The following is a 21,503-nucleotide window of genomic DNA, read 5'->3' as shown; positions in this document are numbered from 1 at the left end:
TGCAAAAACTAAAGTATCTATATTAATATTACAATCAGAGCTAAAACAGAGTTTGTAAGAGACACTGGTTCCCTTATTCTTTTGAGATAGGGGACTGCAGCCCAGGGAAAGTCCAGACAGACAGTGTTCCCTTATCTAACCCAAGGTTAAATTGTCAAGGTCTTTTCATCCAGCCTTACAAGGTCTCCAGCACAGCTGCCAGCCCTAAGGAAAGGGTGGGGGGAGGGCAGCATCCCAGTCTCTTCACCTTCTCCAGAGCTGTTTTAACTCTTCCATGGCCAGCTGACAGCGTTCTGAATGTCGAGGTGGCACTCCAACCTCTCAAACCTTTTCCACGTTTCACAGCTCAGCTTCAAAGTTCCTACACTGGGCTGTACATAGTGGTCACTATCTTAAAAAAATCAAAAAATTAAGTTTATAGGAACTGTACTATTGATGTTTATTCTAGAGTCTTGTGGTTGAAGGCATGGTGCTGTTGGTACAGTGCTAGCCAATGAGCAAAATCATCAGATACAGAATGTGCGTTCTAGTCTTGGACCAAAAATAAAAATAAACAAAAGTACTTAAATTAGTTCACCTATATTTTTCTTCAACTGGCTTACAGGAATATGCCATCTGATCATATGGATTGGATTATCAGTGTGCATACTGTCTTTGTGAGCATCAGTCATAAATTGAGGGATTAATATTTGGGATTAGGGCTGGGGATATAGCCTAGTGGCAAGAGTGCCTGCCTCGGTATACCCGAGGCCCTAGGATCGATTCCCCAGCACCACATATACAGAAAACGGCCAGAAGCGGCGCTGTGGCTCAAGTGGCAGAGTTCTAGCCTTGAGCGGGCAGAAGCCAGGGACAGTGCTCAGGCCCTGAGTCCAAGGCCCAGGACTGGCCAAAAAAAAAAAAAAAAAAAAAAAAAAAATATTTGGGATTAGATGCTTTTCATCAGTCTGAATATTACCAAACAAAAGAGAACATGAAATTTGATGGATTTTTTTGTTATTGTTCATTGCACTGATTTTATTTGCTTACTTTAGCTACAGATCCCTTTGCTTCTGTTTTTGGAAATGAATCTTTTGGAGAAGGATTTGCTGACTTCAGCACATTGTCAAAGGTAATCAGTGATTAATGGAAAGGGAAAATACATCATGTTTCCTTCTGAAGAGCAGAACTATCTTACAGACATTGCATCTTGATTGCAATAAGTCAAAACAAATACTAATTTCAAATAGAAATGAAAGGTAAGCTGTAACCATACACATACACAGACTATGTTGATATGGGCAATTATAATTTCCCACTGAAAAGTTTGCTCAGCAACATCATATTTAGAATCATATGTCCATTTTATTTATTTTTATTTTATTTTTTTTTTTTTTTTGCTTTTTTGGCCAGTCCTAGGCCATGAACTCAGGGCCTGAGCACTGTCCCTGGCTTCTTTTTTGCTCAAGGCTAGCACTCTGCCACTTGAGCCACAGCGCCACTTCTGGCCATTTTCTGTATATGTGGTGCTGAGGAATCGAACCCAGGGCCTCATGTATACGAGGCAAGCACTCTTGCCACTAGGCCATATTCCCAGCCCCCATATGTCCATTTTAAACATGTTTCTTCCAATGGAAGAAACTACATTTTCCTCTACTCCATAGCTGTAATTGTCATCCATCCTCTCCATATTGGCACTTGATTTTTAAGACTGAGGTTATTAGAGTCTACACGGATCCCTCACCTGTAGTGGGAGTTACATTCCAGAAACCCCCATGACAAGTAAAAATGCGCAAAATAGCAGCATTATGTAGTTGTACCTCACTATATCACTATATCATGATTCACTTAGTGCTATTTCTCAGCTTTTCACCTATCACAGGGTTCTCTGGAATGTAACTCCTGCCATAGATGAGGGATCACTATTTATATAGTGTTTTAAACCCATGATAAGTGTAGCAAGGGACAGCTATACTAAAGTACTTAATACACAAATCACAGGGGCTGGGGGTGTAGTTTAGTGATACAGTGCTTTCCTAGCATGCATGAAGCCCTGGGTTCGATTCCTCAGCACCACATAAACAGAAAAAGCCGGAAGTAGCACTTTGGCTCAGTGCTAGCCTTGAGCAAAAAGGAAGCCAGGGACAGTGTTCAGGCTCTGAGTTCCAGCCCCAGGACTGGCAAAACACATGCACACACCCCACAGTACTAAATGTTCACTACCTATTTTCTAGGATAGATCTGATATTAATTCAAGCCAATAGAGAAGGATTCAGGGTGTGCCACATAGTCAGTATTATTAACACCAATGAATTTGGTAATGTATAGAGACAAATTTTTACAAATAGGTGGAGGATATTACTCATCTGTTGGATAGAGGCCAAGGATGCCATAGAACATAATACACGTCTCAGTCCTATAACATAGAATTATTCTATATACTGTAGTCTCCCTGTTGAGAAACAATGACTAGGTATATCTAAAATCATAAGCTGGTTCATTACAGAAAGTAAATCTTTCTTAACTGCAAATATTTGAAGGGCAGAATCTTCAGACCCATATTGACTATTCCATGAGATCAGTTTACTTTTTTAAAAATTGACTAGTTTGCCTTTATAGTTTGTCTAGATGCTATTTCTTTGCATTAGTATTAAAATCTTTCCTATATTTAAGTGCATTGAGAAGTGTGGAATCATTCATTTCTATCATTATCATCTGGTTCAGATACTCATGTGAAGATAGGCTTATATATAGTCCCTTTAAAATGGACCTCAGAGAAGGCACTGGTTGCTCATACTCATAATCCTAGCTTTTCCTTCAGAAATGAGGATAGAGATTCAAAGCCAGCCTGGGCAGACAAATTGATAAGACTATCTCCAATTAATCAGCAAAAAAAAACAGAACTAGAGACATTGTTCAAATTGTAGAATACCAACTGTGAGCCTAGTACTGGTATCAAAAAAAAGAAAAAAGAAAAGGAAAGGAAAATAGGATCTTAGGTGGGTGGTTTTACAGCAAATATCTGAAATTTGACATCTTCAATACACAGTTGGCTTGTTTAATATAACCTAACTTTTTATAAGTAATGAGAGTTACTTTTCATATTGTAATGATTCTCTTTTTTAAATCCCATCTGTCCTAGAATACAAAAGGTAAAATGTATGTGTTCTAGAAATTAAAATAGTCTGGATAATTCTTCAACCATTTTTCCAAATATTGTATGATATGAAGTGCACAGTATATGTATATGTGTGTATAGCGCCATATATAAACTTTTTTTTAAACAAAGGTCAACAATGAAGATCCTTTTAGTTCAGCCACATCAAGTTCTGTCAGTAGCGAGATCATCCCAAAAAATATGTCTGAGGAAACATCAGTCAAGAGTGAAGATGTACCCCCAGCACTGCCACCAAAGATTGGAACTCCAACAAGACCCTGCCCACCACCACCTGGTATGAGATTTGGTACCTTTCCTAAATCAACTTGATGCCTTTTTCTTTCTGAAAAGTAGTGTGTAGACCTTACATAAAGCCATTTTATGTTAAGTCAAACATACAGCAAAAGCTTGCCGCTGTCATCTGTTCTGGCCTTAGTACAGAAAGATGGGTGCCTATGAAATAAGTATGTTTAACTGTCACAACACTTCCTTTTTAACTGGAGCCTCCCCCCGCCATCATTTTAGAAAAACTAGAAAGTGAGAAAGAGGAAATACAAAAATCTCCTGGTTCTTTTTGTTGTTGTTGTTTCTTGGCCATTATGGGACTTGAACTCAAGGCCGGGGGACTGTCCCTGAGCTTTTTTTTTCTACTCAAGGCTAGAACTCTACCACTTGAGCCACAGCTCTATTTCTGGCTTTTTGTGGCTAACTGGAGATAAGAGTCTCACAGTCTTTCCTGCCTGGGCTGGCTTCAAACCATGATCCTCAGATCTCAGTCTCATGAGTAGCTAGGATTACATGCATGAGCAATCTGCTAATCTCTTGATTTTTTAAAATTTATTTATTGTCAAAGTGATGTACAGAGGGGTTACAGTTTCATACATAAGGCAGTGAGCACATTTCTTATCAAACTTGTTACCTCCCCCCTCATTTTTCCCACCTTCTCCTACCTCAACCCCTCCCCCATTATTAATCTCTTGATTTTTGAAAGTGTACCAGTTATCATCTGTATACCAGTTTCCTATATTCATGTTTTAATTTAGAAGGTAAAGTTAATTTGAAGTCTCCTTTTCCTACAGAATGCAATCTTCTTTAAATACTTTAATGTAAGAAAATATAGCTTCTGGTTTTCAGCAATTTAGTAATTTGAAAGTGTCACACTTCTTGAATTTTTTTTCACTTAAAACTTCTGTGTTTTGTAATGGCAGTTAAAAAATAGTTTCAGTCCAGTATCAGGCTTTGAACTTAGAGTCTCAAACTCACTTGGTTAGTTTGCTCACAGATGATAATGTTGTACTACACCTCCAGTCTGCATTTGCTGCTAATTGGAGATAGATTCCTACAGAGTTTTCTACCTAGGCTGTCTTTGAACTGAGATTCTCTCCAGGTCTCTTTCTAATCTAGGATTACAGGCATGAGCCACCAGCACCTGCTTCAGGAGTATATTCTTTTAGCTTCATTTTCTATTTTGTTTAGTATTTATATGGTTAACACTATAAAAGGGAAAGGGTTGTTTTTAATGAGATTCATGAAGAGTGACTGAAAAGGCAATTCCCCTAAATACTTTTTTTTTTTTTTGGCCAGTCCTGGGCCTTGGACTCAGGGCCTGAGCACTGTCCCTGGCTTCCTTTTGCTCAAGGCTAGCACTCTGTCACTTGAGCCACAGTGCCACTTCTGGCCGTTTTCTGTATATGTGGTGTTGGGGAATCGAACCCAGGGCCTCATGTATACGAGGCAAGCTCTCTTGCCACTAGGCCATATCCCCAGCCCCTCCCCTAAATACTTATAGTGTTGCTAAGCTGCTTAATGGGAAGAAATATTTGGCACATTGTTTTTTTAGTTATGTATTATTCTTTGGTAAAATCCTAGCCCTATTAGGTTATTGCTTCTTGCCTTTTCATAATAGCCTCTTCTGTGGTATTTTTGGAGCAGATTTTTTTTTACTTAAAGGATTGTATGTACAGTTATTAATACTCAATTACCTATTGAAAAACTAGGTAAATAAGCTAAATGATTTCTTTCTTTTCAGTAAAAGTAACATATATACTGCTAGAAGTAGGATGGCCAAAATATATGAAAATCTGGGCACTGGTGACTCACACCTGTAATCCTAGCTACTCTGAGATCTGAGGATCACAGTTTAAGCCAGCTAGGCAGAAAAGTCCCCATGAGACATCTTCAATTAACCACTCAAAATCCATAGGTAGTGCTATTTCTCAAGTGGTAGAGTACTAGCCTTGAGCTCAAAGAGGCTCAGGAACAGCACCCAGGCTCTGAGATCAAGCCCCACAATCCACAAAAAAAAAGAGTAATAATATTCTCATTTAAATTTTTATACCTGTTTGATATAAACAGTGGATTTTTTTTAATTCTAAGATGAAATACTCTGTACTTTAATTAATGCTAATAATCCAGGCCAGACACAGTGATTCATTCCTGTAATCCTAGCTACTCAAGACATAGAGACGGGAAGGATTATGATTCAAGACCAGTCTAGGTAAAAAGTTAGCAAGACTCCATATTAATAAAACAAGCCATGTGGGGTGGTATACTCTTGTCATCCCAGCTATGCAGAAGGCATAGGTAGGAAAATGGTAGTCTGGTGCTGGGCCTGGGCAAAAAGTGAGACCTTATTTGAAAAATAACCTAAAAGTAAAAAAAAAAGCTGGTTCAAGGAGTAGAGTACCTACCTGGCAAGCATGAGGGGGAATATACATAACTGTAGAAAAAATAGAGGGGAAAATGGATGATTTTTTGAAAAGAGCATTACTTGGGAACCTAAACCTCTGAATTTTAATTCTGGATGGCCCATGCTTTCCTCTATGACTTTAGTTTTCCTTTATAGTGGTGCTGAGGATTGAAACCAGGGTTTCATTCACAGGAGACAAGTGCTCTACCACTGAGCTATACCTCAGATTTTGCTCCATGAATTTACATTCATATCTAAGCTTTGGTTGCCTCAATTGTTAGTAGCAGTAATTTTAATTTTACATACCTTCATAGGACTGTTGCTCAAGCACTCTACCACTTGAGCCACAGCGCCACTTCCGGCTTTTTCTATATGTGGTGCTGAGGAATCAAACCCAGGGCTTCATGTATATGAGGCTAGCACTTTACCACTAGGCCATATTCCTATATTTGAAGGTCTTCATTTGTTTGTTTGTTCTGTTTTTTTGTCAGTCATGGAGTTTTGAACTCAGGGCCTATATGCTGTCCCTGAGCTTTTTCACTCAAGGCTAGTGCTCTACCACTTTGAGCCACAGTTCCACTTCCAACTTTCTGGTGGCTAGAGATAAGAGTCTCCTAGGCTTTCCTGCGCAGGTTGGCTTTGAACTGCAATCCTTAAAACTCAGCCTCCTGAATACCTAGGATTACAGGCATGAGCTACTGGTGCCTGACCTTGAAGTTGTTTTTTTGTTTTGTTTTGTTTTGTTTTGTTTTTTGGGGTTTTTTTTTTGGCCAGTCCTGGGCCTTGGACTCAGGGCCTGAGCACCTTCTTCCCGCTCAAGGCTAGCACTCTGCCACCTGAGCCACAGCGCCCCTTCTGGCCGTTTTCCATATATGTGGTGCTGGGGAATCGAACCGAGAGCTTCATGTGTAGGAGGCAAGCACTCTTGCCACTAGGCCATATTCCCAGCCCCTTGAAGATATTTTAACCTCCATTTTTACTATCTTTTCTTCAAGAAGTACTAAGCTTAAGTAATACTTTCAGATTAAAGTATTTGTTTGGGAATGATATTGTTACTAACAGGTAGTACACTGGTCAAAGAATAGTTTATCAGTAGCCACAAAGATATAGGCACTAGGCTTCTAAACACCTCAATCATTAGATTTTGAGTTACGCATTGCAGTGTGGATGGTAAAAGGTAGGTGGAGTTTTGTCAGGGTAATTTGTAATTTTATGCTATTTGGGATTATGTATATCAGAAAAATTAGAATAACTTTGCCATTTTAAAGGGGCTATTTGTTGCTATTTCTGCTAGTGAGTGACTTCCTTAAGTATGAGGCTGAGTTTATTACTGCAGATACCCTTGCTGTCTTTTCTAACCTTCCTCCAGTTTCTTCCTTTTCCTTCTTTAATTCTTGGGAACATACTGTCTTTTTTGTTTTGTTTTGTTTTTTGTTGCCAGTCCTGGGGCTTGGACTCAGGGCTGAGCACTGTCCCAGGCTTCTTTTTGCTCAAGGCTAGCACTCTACCTCTTGAGCCACAGCACCACTTCCGGCTTTTTTCTATATATGTGGTGCTGAGGAATCGAACCCAGGGCTTCATGTATACGAGGTGAGCACTTTACCACTAGGCCCTATTCCCAGCCCGAACATACTGTCTTGAGAAGAGGGGTTCATTCCTTTTTTTAAAAAATGTGATTCTTGGCCTATTCCTCTTTGCTTTTAAATCCATTTTATTGCTCCTAGCTGGAATGTACTTGAGAGATTATGTGTGAACATTGTGAGGACAAATTGTTGATACAGCCATTTAAGACAGAATTAAGAATGTATAAGAAAACTACCCAAAAATGTCTTTTAAGTTCTCACCCATCTATCCTCAGTTCTGTAATGTTCCCTGTGTACATTTTCTTGTGGGCTTGTGTTTGTCGTATTTACTGGTTGAGTTAATTGTAATGATTTTGATCCAGGAAAAAGACCCATCAACAAATTGGACTCTTCTGATCCCTTTAAACTGAATGATCCATTTCAGCCTTTCCAAGGCAATGATAGCCCCAAAGAAAAAGATCCTGATATGTATTCTGATCCATTCACTTCTACTACTACCACTACCAATAAAGAGGCTGACCCAAGCAATTTTGCTAACTTCAGTGCTGTAAGTACTGTGAATGGGCTGTTTGGGGGAAAAAAACCTTTCCATTTGTAGTTTGAAGGTTTTTCAAAGATTCCTTTAGATTCTACCAAATTTATAGCATTTCAATTAAATTTATCTCATTTATTTTTTCCCCCAAGCAAAACCTCTGTTTGATTCTATTTTGATGGTTCTAAAATTGTTCCATTATACAAATGGTTTTAGTAGCCTTAGTTCTTAGGATATATACAGGTTGTTTTGTAAACTCATCTATTAGTCTTGATAATAAAAATTTTAAATATTGACTGTTAATTATTTTATACGTAGCTAAGGATGATGGTGATTTTTCTATTTGCCCACTGGATGAATATCATGCCAGTAATGAGCTTGTATATTTGTAACTGTGTATGTGTGTTTGTGTATAGAGTTTTCATGATTTCTAGAGACCAATGAGCAACTACTATCTGATAAGATGGGGCCAGGAATTCTTTGAATAGAAAGCAGAGCTCTTTATTCACTACCTATTCATATAGTACCTTTGGGGGTGTGGGTTGTTGCTAAAGATGGAACCTAGTTCCTCACACATGCTAAACATATATCACTGAGCTGCACCTCCACTCCATGGTAGCTTTTCAAAAGTGTTACACTGTCAGTATATGAACTATTACAAAATCTTAACAATCTTTGACTATCTAATCTTTAACTGTAATTCACCAGTAACCCATACTTATTCATCATGTTCTAAAATAGAAAAACCATTAGAAAGCATGGAAAGATGCCATGATATAAGCATAGCTCGGGGGCTTTAAGAAAGGTATAGAAATGGGGCAACCATCTGTGGAGGCATCAGGACCCATCATTAGTCAGATGACTGTTGCTTTTCTGTACTGGTGATTGAAAGCAGGGCTTCCAGCTTGCTAGGTAGGCACTCTACTGCCACACCTCCAGCAAGTTTTTTTTTTTTTTTTTTTTTTTTTTGAGTAAGATTCTTAGGGTAGCTAACGAAGTTTGGTTTCCTCCAAATTTTTTTTCAGGCAAAATGACATCACCACTTATTCTTTCTGTAACACAGGAATTTCCTGTGTATCACCTCATACACCCTTTATTTGGGAAAATAGGAGATGTAGTAGCCAGGTGTTTTTTTGTTTTGTTTTTTTTGCCAGTCCTGGGGCTTGAACTCAGGGCCTGAGCACTGTCCCTGGCTTCCTTCTGCTCAAGGCTAACACTCTACCACTTGAGCCACAGTGCCATTTCTGGCTTTTTCTGTTCATGTGGTGCTGAGGAATCAAACCCAGGGCTTCATGCATTCTAGGCAAGCACTCTACCACTAAGCCACATTCCCAGCCCCCCCACGTGTGTTTTTGCGGCAACCTGTGTAATGTTTTCCTCCTCTGTCTCACCTCAGGTCATTCAACTAGTGGCAGTGTCCCCTGCCACTATTTCTAGTTAGAAAGCAGATAGGAAGGAATCTGCATGCATCTAAGGCTGCTGCACGACCAGCCTTTGAATATATAAATTTCAGTGCTTACTCGTTGAATTTAAAGGGGCAAATTAGAAATACAACTCAGATCAGAGAAAAGAAAAAGAAATATATAGTCTGAATATAAAAATGGAGTGTCAGATTTATACTAACTAAAGTTTCATTTCAGATGAAATTTAAGTGGTTTCAAGTAGAGAATGAAGAATTAGAGCCAAGTGCCAGTGGATCACACCTATAATAGCCAGTAAAGAGCAGGGCTGGAAGCATGGCTCAAGTGGTAGAGCACCAGCTGAGTAAGCATGTAGCCTAGATCCAGTGTCTACATTTTTAAAAAACAGGATAGAAAAGATAAAATACAATATCTCAAGTATGATACCAGCAAGTCAATTTTTAAATTTTATTATTATTTTAAAGGTGATGTACAAGGGAGGTGGGGAGCAAGTCAAAATTTGATTGGAATAAATCTTAAACAACAGTTGAGGCATTTGACCTATTTCATACTCTAGAATCTCATGATGTGTATAACTTATTTATATTATAAATATAATAAAAGTATACTCCATTTTTCATTATTTTAAATTTCATTGGAAACTTAAGACTTCTAATTCCTTAAGGTTAAAAGTGACTATCTTTAAAAAGCCTGACAATTTCTTTTATTTCTAAAAATGAAACCAAGTAGGATTGTATATTTAGTTTCTGCCAAAGTTGCAGTTTGGGGTGAACAAAAATATTTCACCAGTCTAATCATCACCAGTATTGTTTTGTTTAAAGTGGATCAAACGTTCTGTAAGTCTTCATATCTTGTCCAGTATACCTAATGCTCTTTTATTATGTGTATCAAAATCAGCCGATTTTTGCTTCAGAGTTTCTCTGAATTTTGAAAATCTAAGATGAGACAGAAAATCACCAGTGGGATTACTTTTAACATGATTTGTCATGTGGGGTGATCACTAAAGTTTAAATAGTGTTTTACGTTAGATCAAAAGGCTAGACCTGGGCTGGGGATATGGCCTAGTGGCAAGAGAGCTTGCCTCGTATACATGAGGCCCTGGGTTCGATTCCCCAGCACCACATATACAGAAAACAGCCAGAAGTGGCGCTGTGGCTCAAGTGGCAGAGTGTTAGCCTTGAGCAAAAGGAAGCCAGGGACAGTGCTCAGGCCCTGAGTCCAAGGCCCAGGACTGGCCAAAAAAACAGAAAAAACAAAACAAAAGGCTAGACCTCTTCTCTTTTTAAACCTGCTATTCTATATCAAGCATTTCTACTTTTGCTAAGACAAGGTCTTACTATACAGCCCAAGCTGGCCTCCCAAGTACTAGGATTACAAGTGTGTGCTACCACTCCCAGCTTCATTTCTACTTTAAGTGATATTTATTGATTGATTGATTGATTGATTGATTGCCAGTCCTGGGCCTTGGACTCAGGGCCTGAGCACCTTCCCTGGCTTCTTCCCACTCAAGGCTAGCACTCTGCCACCTGAGCCACAGCGCCCCTTCTGGCCGTTTTCCATATATGTGGTGCTGGGGAATCGAACCGAGAGCTTCATGTGTAGGAGGCAAGCGCTCTTGCCACTAGGCCATATTCCCAGTCCCTAAGTGATATTTTTTAATGTTTACTTTCATAGGCTTTGTGTCCACAGACTGCATTAGTCATTTATGTTAAACCATACCTCAATAAGTTGTTAAAACTAAAAATGTGCTTTCAGGAAAACAATGAAATAAGAAGATTATTCCTAGTGTCCTAAGTGGACTAAGTAGTTAATGCTCTTTTTTAAAATTTGTACTTATTTATTTATTTTGCCCATCCTGGGGCTTGAACTCAGGACCTGGGCACTGTCCCTGGCTTCTTTTTGCTCAAGGCTAGTACTCTACCACTTGAGCCACAGCGCCACTTCTGGCCACACATATATATATGTGTATATATGTATATATACATATATATACATATATACATATATACACATATGTGTGTGTGTATATATATATATATATATGGTGCTGAGGAATCGAATCCAGGGATTCATGTATACAAGGCAATCACTCTTGCCACTAGGCCATATCCCCAGCCACTTAATGTTCTTTTATAAAAACTGTTGTTTCTTCTTTGTATTTGTTTTACTCATCCATATATTCATTAATTTGATCTTTTAAATGACAGTATCCCTCTGAAGAAGATATGATTGAATGGGCCAAGAGGGAAAGTGAGAGAGAAGAAGAGCAAAGGCTTGCCCGGCTAAATCAGCAAGAGCAAGAAGACTTAGAACTGGCTATTGCACTCAGCAAATCTGAGATATCAGAAGCATGAAGAATTCTCTTGTCTTTTGTCAACAACACACTTTTCTTCTTCTTCAATACTGAAGCTATTTACCATGTGTATCAAAACTACCTATGAGCATGGGAATACAAAGGTTTTGAGAATCCTGTAAATGTGACAAAAGTCTACTTTTTCTTCTCTATTTCACATCTGTCTTTTATTTTTCTCCAAAAGCAGTAACTCAATCAGACAGCTTCTCCTAGGCCCCCTGTTCTGGTGTGCGTTTATTGTGAGCTTTTGACTGCCTGTGCTACTTTTACTTGTAAAGCTAGATCACCCAAGCTTCTGCTTTCTGGAACATAGAGAAATAGTTTTACTCTCTGCTACCCTTGTTCTGTAGTTATTCTGATGATAGCCAGAAGATATCTTAATGTTTTCAGTATTTTTCCTGGATTTAAATGGTTGGAGGGGAAGGGAAAAAAGATTCTTTATGATTGGTACAAATTGGCTAAAGTGCATTTTTTATTTCCCTATAGTAAAAATACTGTTTAATTGGTTTTTTTAGCGATAAGAAATACAAAATACTTTGCATAGTTTAACTCCAGTATTGGAAAGGGGTTGCATTAGGTTGAACCATTATAGCTTGAAATTCACATTTTCCTAAAATGAAAACATTAAAGCCACATATATGAAATATATTTTTAGAATAATTTTCTCTGGACTTAAAGAATTTTAGATCAACGGATACCTCTCTATATGTGTGCTAATTAATAAAAATCAGTTTCTTACAAGAATAATTTATTAAAAAATTCATTCACATGCCACACAGTGGAGAAAACTTGTCACTTAAAAAATATCAGTATGTGTTAGCAAAAATGTTAATAACATGCAGCCCTTATTCCTGTACTGTGGTACTATTCTCTAGCTCATGATAGGTTTGTTCTTGAACTTTGCACAAGAAACTCTAGCAAGCTGGAACTGGAAGGTACTTCATTTTTTTATACATGTTTTTGTTTTGTTTTGTTTTCCTTAATGAAGGTTCAGCTACTTGAAAAAACTTCCACTGAATACAAATTGGAAAAGTGGCATATATTATATCATATTGTATTTTGTGTTCTTTGTGGTTTAGTTTATCTACTCCTTTCATGTTTTTCACCTATAAAATTGGCAAGCTAACAAAAAAATATGTTAATTGGGGGATTAGATAAGCAGATCTCCACTTATATTAAAAGCTCATTTTCTTTAAAACTGACCTAGCAGACAAGCTGAATTTGAAATAGGCTGAAGGAGGCTGTAAATTATAATATTTTTTTAACCTGAATTACTGACTTAGTGTACTGAATAGCAAGACAAAGAAAAATGCACCTGAAAACTTAACTAAAATCCTCTGGGATCACCAAGTCAGCACAGTATTGATATGTATTAATCAGAGTAACTTCTTACCTGGCCTATAAATAAATTCCAAAATACCTAATTCATTTCATCTCGAAATGGTGCTTTTTTTCTTTCCATGCACTATTGGACAACTGGAGTTTAAAACAAAACTTATATCACTTTCTTGCACTGCTAACTTTTTTCTACTTATGTAAATAGAAACATTTCAGCATAAAAGCGATACATGCAAAGCAAGGGCTGAATAGTAATCACAAGGCTATTACTTTAATAAACTAATCCAGTGACAAGGATTTACTGCAAAAGTTGATTGAGAAGGTAGTATTGAGAGATGTGATGAATGTGTTTTCTGGGGTTTCTTTTTCCTTCCCCCTAATTCTTCAGAAAAAAAAGGTAAGTTGACTTGAACAACCTTCTTTTGCACTGGGAAAATGAACAAATGTTTGAAATGCTTTTAAAATATTTTTTAATTAAAAACATACTCTGGAAAATAGTAAATATCTGTAACTTATAAACACCAACTTTCATTGTAATAATTGTATCCTAATCTTATGTGTGTTCAACTGGATTATATAGATTCTTATCACTTGTTAAAATATGCATACTAAGTGGACCAGGATAATATTAAAGTATGTATTATATAAATATATCTATATCTCCATGCTGACTATATGTAGGATGAATGTGTTAAGTCATTTGTGGTAAATTATGGTGTTGACCCTGGCTCCGGAGCCTGTGCTTGAAAAGAACAAATAAGTATTACCAAGACCTAAATGACACTACTTACAAACTTCTGCCTTCTACATTCTACTTCAGCTTTGAGTTCTTTCATAGAAATTTCTCATATTTCAAACTCCTGAAGTATATAGTCTATGATTATGAGAGTTATAAACTTTACATAATAACAATAAAGCATACTATCCATTGTCCAATATACATTGGAACTTTGCACAATTCTCTCTGTGTACTATATGAGGAAAGACAAGTGTACAATCAGCACACACTAATATGTGTAAAGTATTTTAGAGAATATTTTACATGGAATATATACTCAATAAATGTGCACTGTCATTTTTAGTTTTTTCGTTTTGTTTTGTGAAAGAAAGTAAATGTTTATGGTCAGAGACAATACAGGTGGTTTTGTATGAGTTTGGGGTTTTTGTGAGTGTGCTGGTCCTGGAGCATGAACTTGGACCTAGCCACTGTCCCTAAGCTCTTTTGCTCAAGGCTAGTGTTCTATCTCTTGAGCCACAGCTCCACTTCTGGCTTTTTGCTGATTAATTGGAGATAAAAGTCTTACACTTTGAACTACAGTCCTCAGATTTCAGCCTTCTAAATAGCCAGGATTACAGATGTGGGCCACCAGTACCCAGCTGGGTATAACATCTTTTAGAACACTCTAATTCATTATCATTCTTATAAATTGCTGATATGAGGAAACTCAGCTAGTTATTAATATTTCCCTATAAGTATATGACAGAAAGGGACATCCTTTTTATTAAAAAATAAATTTTTTGAATTGCGAAGATTATATATATATATATATATATATATATATATATATACACATATGTGGCTAGTAGAATTGAAAAGTACTCAATTAGTGTTGACAAGGCTATGAAAAGAAGACATAAGACAGGAGGCAGGGCTGGGAATATGGCCTGGTGGTAAAATGCTTGCCTCATATACATGAAGCCCTGGGTTTGATTCCTCAGCACCACATATATAGAAAAAGCCAGAAGTGGTGCTGTGGCTCAAGAGGTAGAGTGCTAGCCTTGAGCAAAAAGAAGCCAGGGACAGTGCTCAGGCCCTGAGTCCATACCCCATGACTGGCAACAAAAACAAAACAAATTAAAAAAGAAGGCAAAAACTAAGTTTAGTTTGAAGTAACTCACTGGGACCAGAATTTAGGCTATGAATGAAAAGAATAAGTTGTTAATGAAAGTTGTTAAAGAAAGGTCTTGTAATATTTTGCCATATTGTTTTGGGGAGAAAAAGTAGATAAAGCAGGGATTGCAGGTGGAAAACTGTTGGAGTCCTCAAGTTGAGATATAATAACTTAGGGCTGAGAATATGGCCTAGTGGTAAAATTGCTTGCCTCGGATACATGAAGCCCTGGGTTCAATTCCTCAGCACCACATACATAGAAAAGGCCGGAAGTGGCGCTGTGACTCAAGTGGTAGAGAGCTAGCCTTGAGCAAAAGGAAGCCAGGTACAGTGCTCAGGCCCTGAGTTCAAGCCCCATGGCAAAAAAACAAAACAGTTATAATAATTTAAAATGTTGCTATAGCCAAAAACTAAGAGAATGCGAGTGGTTTGAGAATGATTTAGAATAGGTCTTAGGATCTATATAGGTGTAGATGATGGGAAGAAACAAGTAGTTCTTAAAATTTAGCAACTAGCAGGATCATTCAGTAGATTTACTAAAAATACAGATTGCTAGGCCTCACTTCCAGAGTTCCTGATTCGCCTTATTTTTTATTATTATAAAGATGATGAACAAAGGAGTTACAGTTACATAAGTCAGGTAGAGTACATTTCTTTTTGGACAATGTCACCCCTTCTCTCACTTGTTTCTGATTCTTTAGATCTAGAGTGTGACCCAAGAATTGACTTTTCTAAGAAGTTCCAAGATGATAGTGACCTAGGATCACCATTTTGAAAAGATTTTTAAAAGAATAGAAGAGAGAACCGGTGCTGGTGGCTCATGTCTGTAATCCTAGCTACTCTGGAGGCTCAGATCTGAGGATCACAATTCAAAGCCAGCCCAGGCAAGAAAGGCCATGAGACTCTGATCTCTAATTAACAACCAGAAAACCAGAAGTGGTGCTGTAGCTCAGTGGTAGAATGCTAGCCTTGAGTGAAAGAACTTAGGGATAGCACCCAGGCCCTGAGTTCAAGTGTCAGGACCAACACAAATATACAATATACTTTTCACATGCCTGGACTTACAATATACCTGTTACTCCCAGAAAGCTTGTATTATCTGAATTTTATAAATGCACAGGGAGAAAATCATGGGTTGACCTTTGCTAAGGCCTATTGTGTGCCAGGCCTGGGACATAGAATATGACATACAACTGGGGCTGGGGATATGGCCTAGTGGCAAGAGTGCTTGCCTCTTATACTTGAGTCACAGTGCCACTTCTGGCCATTTATGTATGTGTGGTGCTGGGGAATAGGACCCAGGGCTTCAAGTGGCAGAGTGCTAGCCTTGAGCAAAGAGAAGCCAGGGACAGGGCCCTGAGTCCAAGGCCCAGGACTGGCAAAAAAAAAAAAAAAAAAAAGAATATGACATACAAGTGCCTTGCCATTAGTAGTAGTATAGTAAAAGAGAAAGACATTGACCTACATGTAGGTGTGTAACATGACATTCTGAAAATTATCATTGAGGTGCTGGTTTACCCAGAAGAGGGAGAGAATAGGAATATCTCTAGTTGAAAGGACTGGGAAATTGTCATAGATTTCTCCAGGACATAGTATTCTGTTACAAGCATTAGTAAAAATTTTCATATATGGTGACTGTTAAAAATGTATGTTCAGCCTTCACACAGCCACTGTGGTTAATGTGTGGGAAAAGGCCAGCAGTCTCCCAAGACACCTCCTTTAAGAGACATCATTACTTTAGTGAATTCAACCTAGTCCAAGGGCTAACCTTAGATTAGAAATTTGACTTGCATCAACAAAAAAGACAGGTGTCATTAAGCAAGTTCACAGAAATTAATGTAGATCAGAATGTCACTTTCCAGTAAATAAAAGTTGTTACAGGTGGTTGAGTGTCCATGGTAGGTTGAACATGCCTCCCACTTCCTTACTAGTGTTTGGATACCTCCTGCCTCAGGCTTCTCAAACTCATCCTGGTTTCAGCAGTCAGGGCTTCTTGGACCGTAGGCATGTTTTGTTATAATGATGTGTTTAATCAGGTTAGAGTCTCATTGAGCTGGTTATATAGCTGTAAGCTCTGTGTGTAAAATTTTCAGTATGTGTCATTTCAAAATTCATGAAATGGAATTTGTCATTGGATGTACTGAATCACAAAATAAAATGAGGCCACTAATTTTATAGTCTTTTTTTTTTTTTGCCAGTCCTGGGGTTTGGACTCAGGGCCTGAGCACTGTCCCTGGCTTCTTTTTGCTCAAGGCTAGCACTCTACCTCTTGAGCCACAGCGCCACTTCTCGCCTTTTCTATATATGTAGTGCTGAGGAATCAAACCCAGGGTTTCATGTATATGAGGCAAGCACCCCTGCTACTAGGCCATATTCCCAGCTCTAATTTTATAGTCTTTAAAAGAAAAATTCAGGCCCTATGATTAGATATCCAGTTGAATGATATAAAAGATATTTGAGGGGCTCTGAGTTCAAGGCCCAGGACTGGCCAAAAAAAGAAAAAAAGATATTTGAGGTGGGTGTTTGTAGTCCTATGTCCTGGGGAAATCGAGGCAGTAGGATCATTTGAGTTTGAAGTGAGCTTGGGCAACATATGAGACCACACATGAATGAATGAATGAATGAATGAATGAATAAGGGAGAAGGAAGGAAGGAGACATTGGAAAAAAGAAGGGAAGGAATGAAGAAAAAGCCATGCACTGGTGGCTCCTGCCTGTACTCCTAGCTGCTCAGGAAGCTGAGATCTCAGAATCATGGCTTCACAGCCTGGGAAGGAAGGTCCATGAGACACTCCAGTTAACCACCAAAAAGCCACAGGTGGAGCTGTGGCTCAAGTGGTGCCTGCTACTGAGTTAGGCACCTGCTAGATAATTGGTTCCTTCAGTTACCTGAGTGCCTGCTATGGGTAGCAGTGATGCTGTCTGTACATTTAGTCAGGAATCTGAAAAATAGGACCAGTACAATTTCAAAATACAAAATAACTTCTGTGAGACATGTAGCCTGTGAAGGAGAGATTTCCCTAATGAGATCCTAAAAGGCTTCTCAGAGGGAAGTACTGTGGGCTATGGGCTTCGAGGCTGGGTGGAATTTCCATCACTAGGCTGGACTGGGCCCGCAAGAGACCAGGCTTAGGCCGTCTGGTGGTCTTTTCTGTGAGCTCAGGAGAACATTGCTGTCCTCAGTGCACAGTGTCACCAAGCTGGATGTGACTGAGAGGTTTGGGTTGCTGGGTACTCTAACTTGAATTTCCAGATCTGGAAATGCTGGCTTTGTGGTCAGATAGGCAACATTCTCTGGCTCTTATTGACTTGTTTGTACCATGACACATGTGCTCAGAGAAAAGGGTAAAGGTCACCTCCTCCCTGCCTACTGAGGAGTGATGCTTGGGTTATTTGTCCTAGCAGCTTTGCCCAGAGCCTCCAACCCCATGCCCACATACAGACAAATAGGTGGGGCAGCAAGCTGGAGTTCAAAGCCTGGCTCCCCAGGTTGGTCCAGAGAAAATGAACCCCTCTGAACTTCATCCCATCAGCTGAAAAATGGAGGCATGTGAATAATCAGATGAAGATTAAGAATTGGTTGGCTCAGGTTGGCACACTGGAGAATCAGTCACCGTTTATTAGACAAGGTTCGTATTGCACAAGCACCTGAGTTACAGACTCAGCCCAAAAGGAGACAGAAACTGCTTCTTAGCCACCTTGCTCTGTGTTCAGCCTTCACCATGGCCCCTAAAGTCAGAGGCCCTTGGAATGTATTCCTCCCGCCGAAGCTAGCTTAACCCTTCCAGGCATCTTATGGTACTCCCCTGTCCTCTGTCTCCAGCTAAGCTGCCCACCGATGCCGGCTAGACTGCACCATGAGAGGACAGAGCACTGCATCCGGTGGGGTGCTGAGTTGATTCCACTTGTGTATATTAAAAGGGGGGAAAAAGCTCTAGTGGGAAATACACACACACATACACACACACACATCCAGCGAAAATGCAAGACAAAAAAAGTTCTGAAGACAATCCGTCCCCCACCTCCAGTGGCAGCCTGGGGATCCGAGAAGTCTGGAGTCAGATCTCTGTCTGGCCGGGCCTGCAGCCCGCTGCACTGGGCCCCATCCTCCCTGACACCCCTGGTGAGGCCGGTTCCATGGGACTTGTCAGGCACAGACCCGGCTAGGACCATGTGGATCTCCATAGGTGTGGAGGCAGAGCCATAGGCAGTGCCAGTGCCCGGGCGGTGGGGGGGGGGGGGGGAATGGGGGGTGATCTAGGACAAACCCCCCGTCCTTCCTGAGCCTCAGTCTCTCCCTGTGTCTAATACCATCGTTAGATGCCTGTTCAGGATTCCCTCTGGTTCACGATGGAGTGGGTTGTCCTGGGACACCCCCCTCCCCAAGATCTGCTCCGGGGGACACGGACGCCCTCTTCGGGCTGAGAGGCGTTGGCCAGGACAAGGAGGAGCCGCCTGGCCCGCCCCACACGCCCCGGGTGCAGGTGCAGCCGCTGCCCGCCCGCTCGGCTCCCGCGCACCCGCCGCTGCCGCTGCCGCTGCCTCCGCCGCCGCCGTCACCGCCGCCGCGAGGGGCCGCCCGCGCCCCCTGTCCGCGCCCGGCCAGTGCCCATGGCCTTCCTGACCGCCTGGAAGGGGGCAGCCACCAGGAAAAGCGACCACAGGTACCGGGTGGGAGCGAGGGCACAGCCAAAGGGCGGGATGGCGGAAGGGAGGAGTGCTGAGCGCCAAGGACTCGGGATCCAGCCCAGCCCAGGTGCTCCCTGCTGCTGTGCAGAGCCCTCAGCCCGGCTGGGTCTGGGTCTGGGGGCAGGAGATGCACACCTCTGCCCTCAACTCCAGTCCCACTTGCCAGCTGCCAGTGCCACAACCAGGGGGCCATTCGCGAGGAGACCTGGGTGGGCTGGCCTTCCCACCCACTCACCTGGGTCGCCCCAGCTCTGCAGGAGCCACGAAGGAACCCTGGATGGCAGGACAGAGGCGGGCAGCAATGGGGGCATCCTGGGCCCTGCAGCCACTGTGGATGATGTTGTATTATCTATATATCATGTATGTATACCGTGTTGAACCAGCACTTTCCCACGTTCAACCCCTTCCAAGGCAGTGCCACTTCCCCAACCATCCCCACGCCCTGGCTGAATTGGTGCAATAAGATGTGTTCCCGTGAGAAGGGCTAGCCCTGATCTCTCCTTTGAGATAGGACTTCCTCCACAAGCCTGTCCTCCTTACATGTTTAGTCCAGGCTTCTATCCTTGGGCAAAAGTAATGCAACTGTCTTGCATCTGATCCTCCTATGAACACCTCAAGCCTGGCAAGCCCCAATCCAAACCCAACATCTCATCTCCAAAACCTGTTCCTCCTCCTGTGGCTTCATATCAGTGAGTGGCAGAGTCATCCACCCAGTTGCCCAAGCCTGAAAGCTGAGAGTCATCCCCAAAATGCCCCTCCTCCCTCCTTCCCAGCCCCCAAACCCTGCTGCTTTCACCTCTTAGATGTCTCTGGAAGTTTCTTCTTCCTCTTGGACTGTTGCAACAGCCCCTAGCTTTTCCAGCAACTTGTTTCTTCTCCACATGTCTTTTCCATAGCACAAATCAGACTGTACCATCCTCCTACTTCAAAACTCTTCCATGTCTCTCCATCACCTAAAGGCTAGGCTCCTTGCCCATCACTTTCCAATCCTTACTCTGACCCAGCAACACCAATTAGCCATGTAGAACTCTCACAACTGCTGGGGTTGAAGGTCATCACTCAACTCCTGGCACTCCACAAAACTCAGCTTTAGGTGACATCTTTTGGAAAGCTGTCTATGAGTCACAACCATTTCCTCTTTCGTGGCGCTTAGTTTTTGAACACACCTTGTGGAGCATATAGCTTGTTCCCGGCATTGTGCTTGGCCCTGTACTTGGTCAGTTTAGATATCAAGCCTCTGCTCTTAGAAACCATTGCAGCATAAACAAGGTAGACACTGGATAAAGTTTACAACAAAGTGATGTGGTAGGGCCAGAAGTCTGGCCTACTGGTAGAATGCTTGCCTAGCATGCACAAAGCCCTGGGTTTGATTCTTCAGTACCACATACATAGGAAAAGCCAGAAGTGATGCTGTGGCTCAAGTGGTAGAGTGCTAGCCTTAAGCAAAAAGAAGCTCAGGGACAGTGCCCAGGCCCTGAGTTCAAGCTCCAGGACTGGCAAAAAAAAAAAAAGTGATGTGGTGCATAGTAAAATTGGCTGTGTTCAGAGCTCTCCAGAGTGAGGGAGTGAGGACAGCTTATGTCAAAACCTGACACAGGTCTGAGGGAGCAGAAGGGGGTGGCTAGTTGAAGATCAGTGCCTAAGGAGATGCTGGAGTCAGGCTGACCAAAATAAGCAGGAGATTTTATTCCACTGTTTGCTAGAAAGCACTAAAGGACTTTAGGCAGGACATGTACACTTTTGATGGTTTTGCCAGAGTTTGAACTTGGCTGTGTGCTTGTTCAGCTTGCTTACTAAGCCGATATCTACCATGTGAGCTACACCTCCAGCCAGGCTTTTTGCTGTTGTGGTGTTTTTGGAGATGGAATCTCA

At 40.9% G+C, this 21,503-nt stretch overlaps 2 protein-coding genes across 4 annotated transcripts in view; both read left to right on the top strand.

Annotated features, from left to right (window-relative positions):
• Eps15 (epidermal growth factor receptor pathway substrate 15) overlaps positions 1–12,867 on the top strand; it is a 119,551-nt gene extending 106,684 nt beyond the window's left edge. The window contains exons 22-25 of one of the 2 annotated variants that reach the window (XM_048351290.1): positions 1,035–1,111; positions 3,269–3,431; positions 7,771–7,955; positions 11,569–12,867. In XM_048351290.1, coding sequence (XP_048207247.1) covers positions 1,035–1,111; positions 3,269–3,431; positions 7,771–7,955; positions 11,569–11,715 — 572 coding nt within the window. In that variant the 3' untranslated portion in view covers positions 11,716–12,867. The remainder of the gene's footprint in view (positions 1–1,034; positions 1,112–3,268; positions 3,432–7,770; positions 7,956–11,568) is intronic. The other variant, XM_048351291.1, reaches the window with a different exon arrangement.
• Positions 12,868–19,278: 6,411 nt separating this feature from the next.
• Positions 19,279–21,503, top strand: part of Ttc39a (tetratricopeptide repeat domain 39A) — a 50,562-nt gene continuing 48,337 nt past the window's right edge. Inside the window, exon 1 of one of the 2 annotated variants that reach the window (XM_048351281.1) lies at positions 19,279–19,297. In XM_048351281.1, coding sequence (XP_048207238.1) covers positions 19,293–19,297 — 5 coding nt within the window. In that variant the 5' untranslated portion in view covers positions 19,279–19,292. Of the gene's footprint in view, positions 19,298–19,587; positions 19,607–21,503 lie in introns of those variants that run through there. The other variant, XM_048351284.1, reaches the window with a different exon arrangement.

This window comes from Perognathus longimembris, chromosome 7 (assembly GCF_023159225.1).
Source record: "Perognathus longimembris pacificus isolate PPM17 chromosome 7, ASM2315922v1, whole genome shotgun sequence".
Taxonomy (NCBI): Eukaryota; Metazoa; Chordata; class Mammalia; order Rodentia; family Heteromyidae; genus Perognathus; species Perognathus longimembris.
Note: the sequence above shows the minus strand (reverse complement) of the source record. Positions and strands in the feature narration are given on the sequence as shown.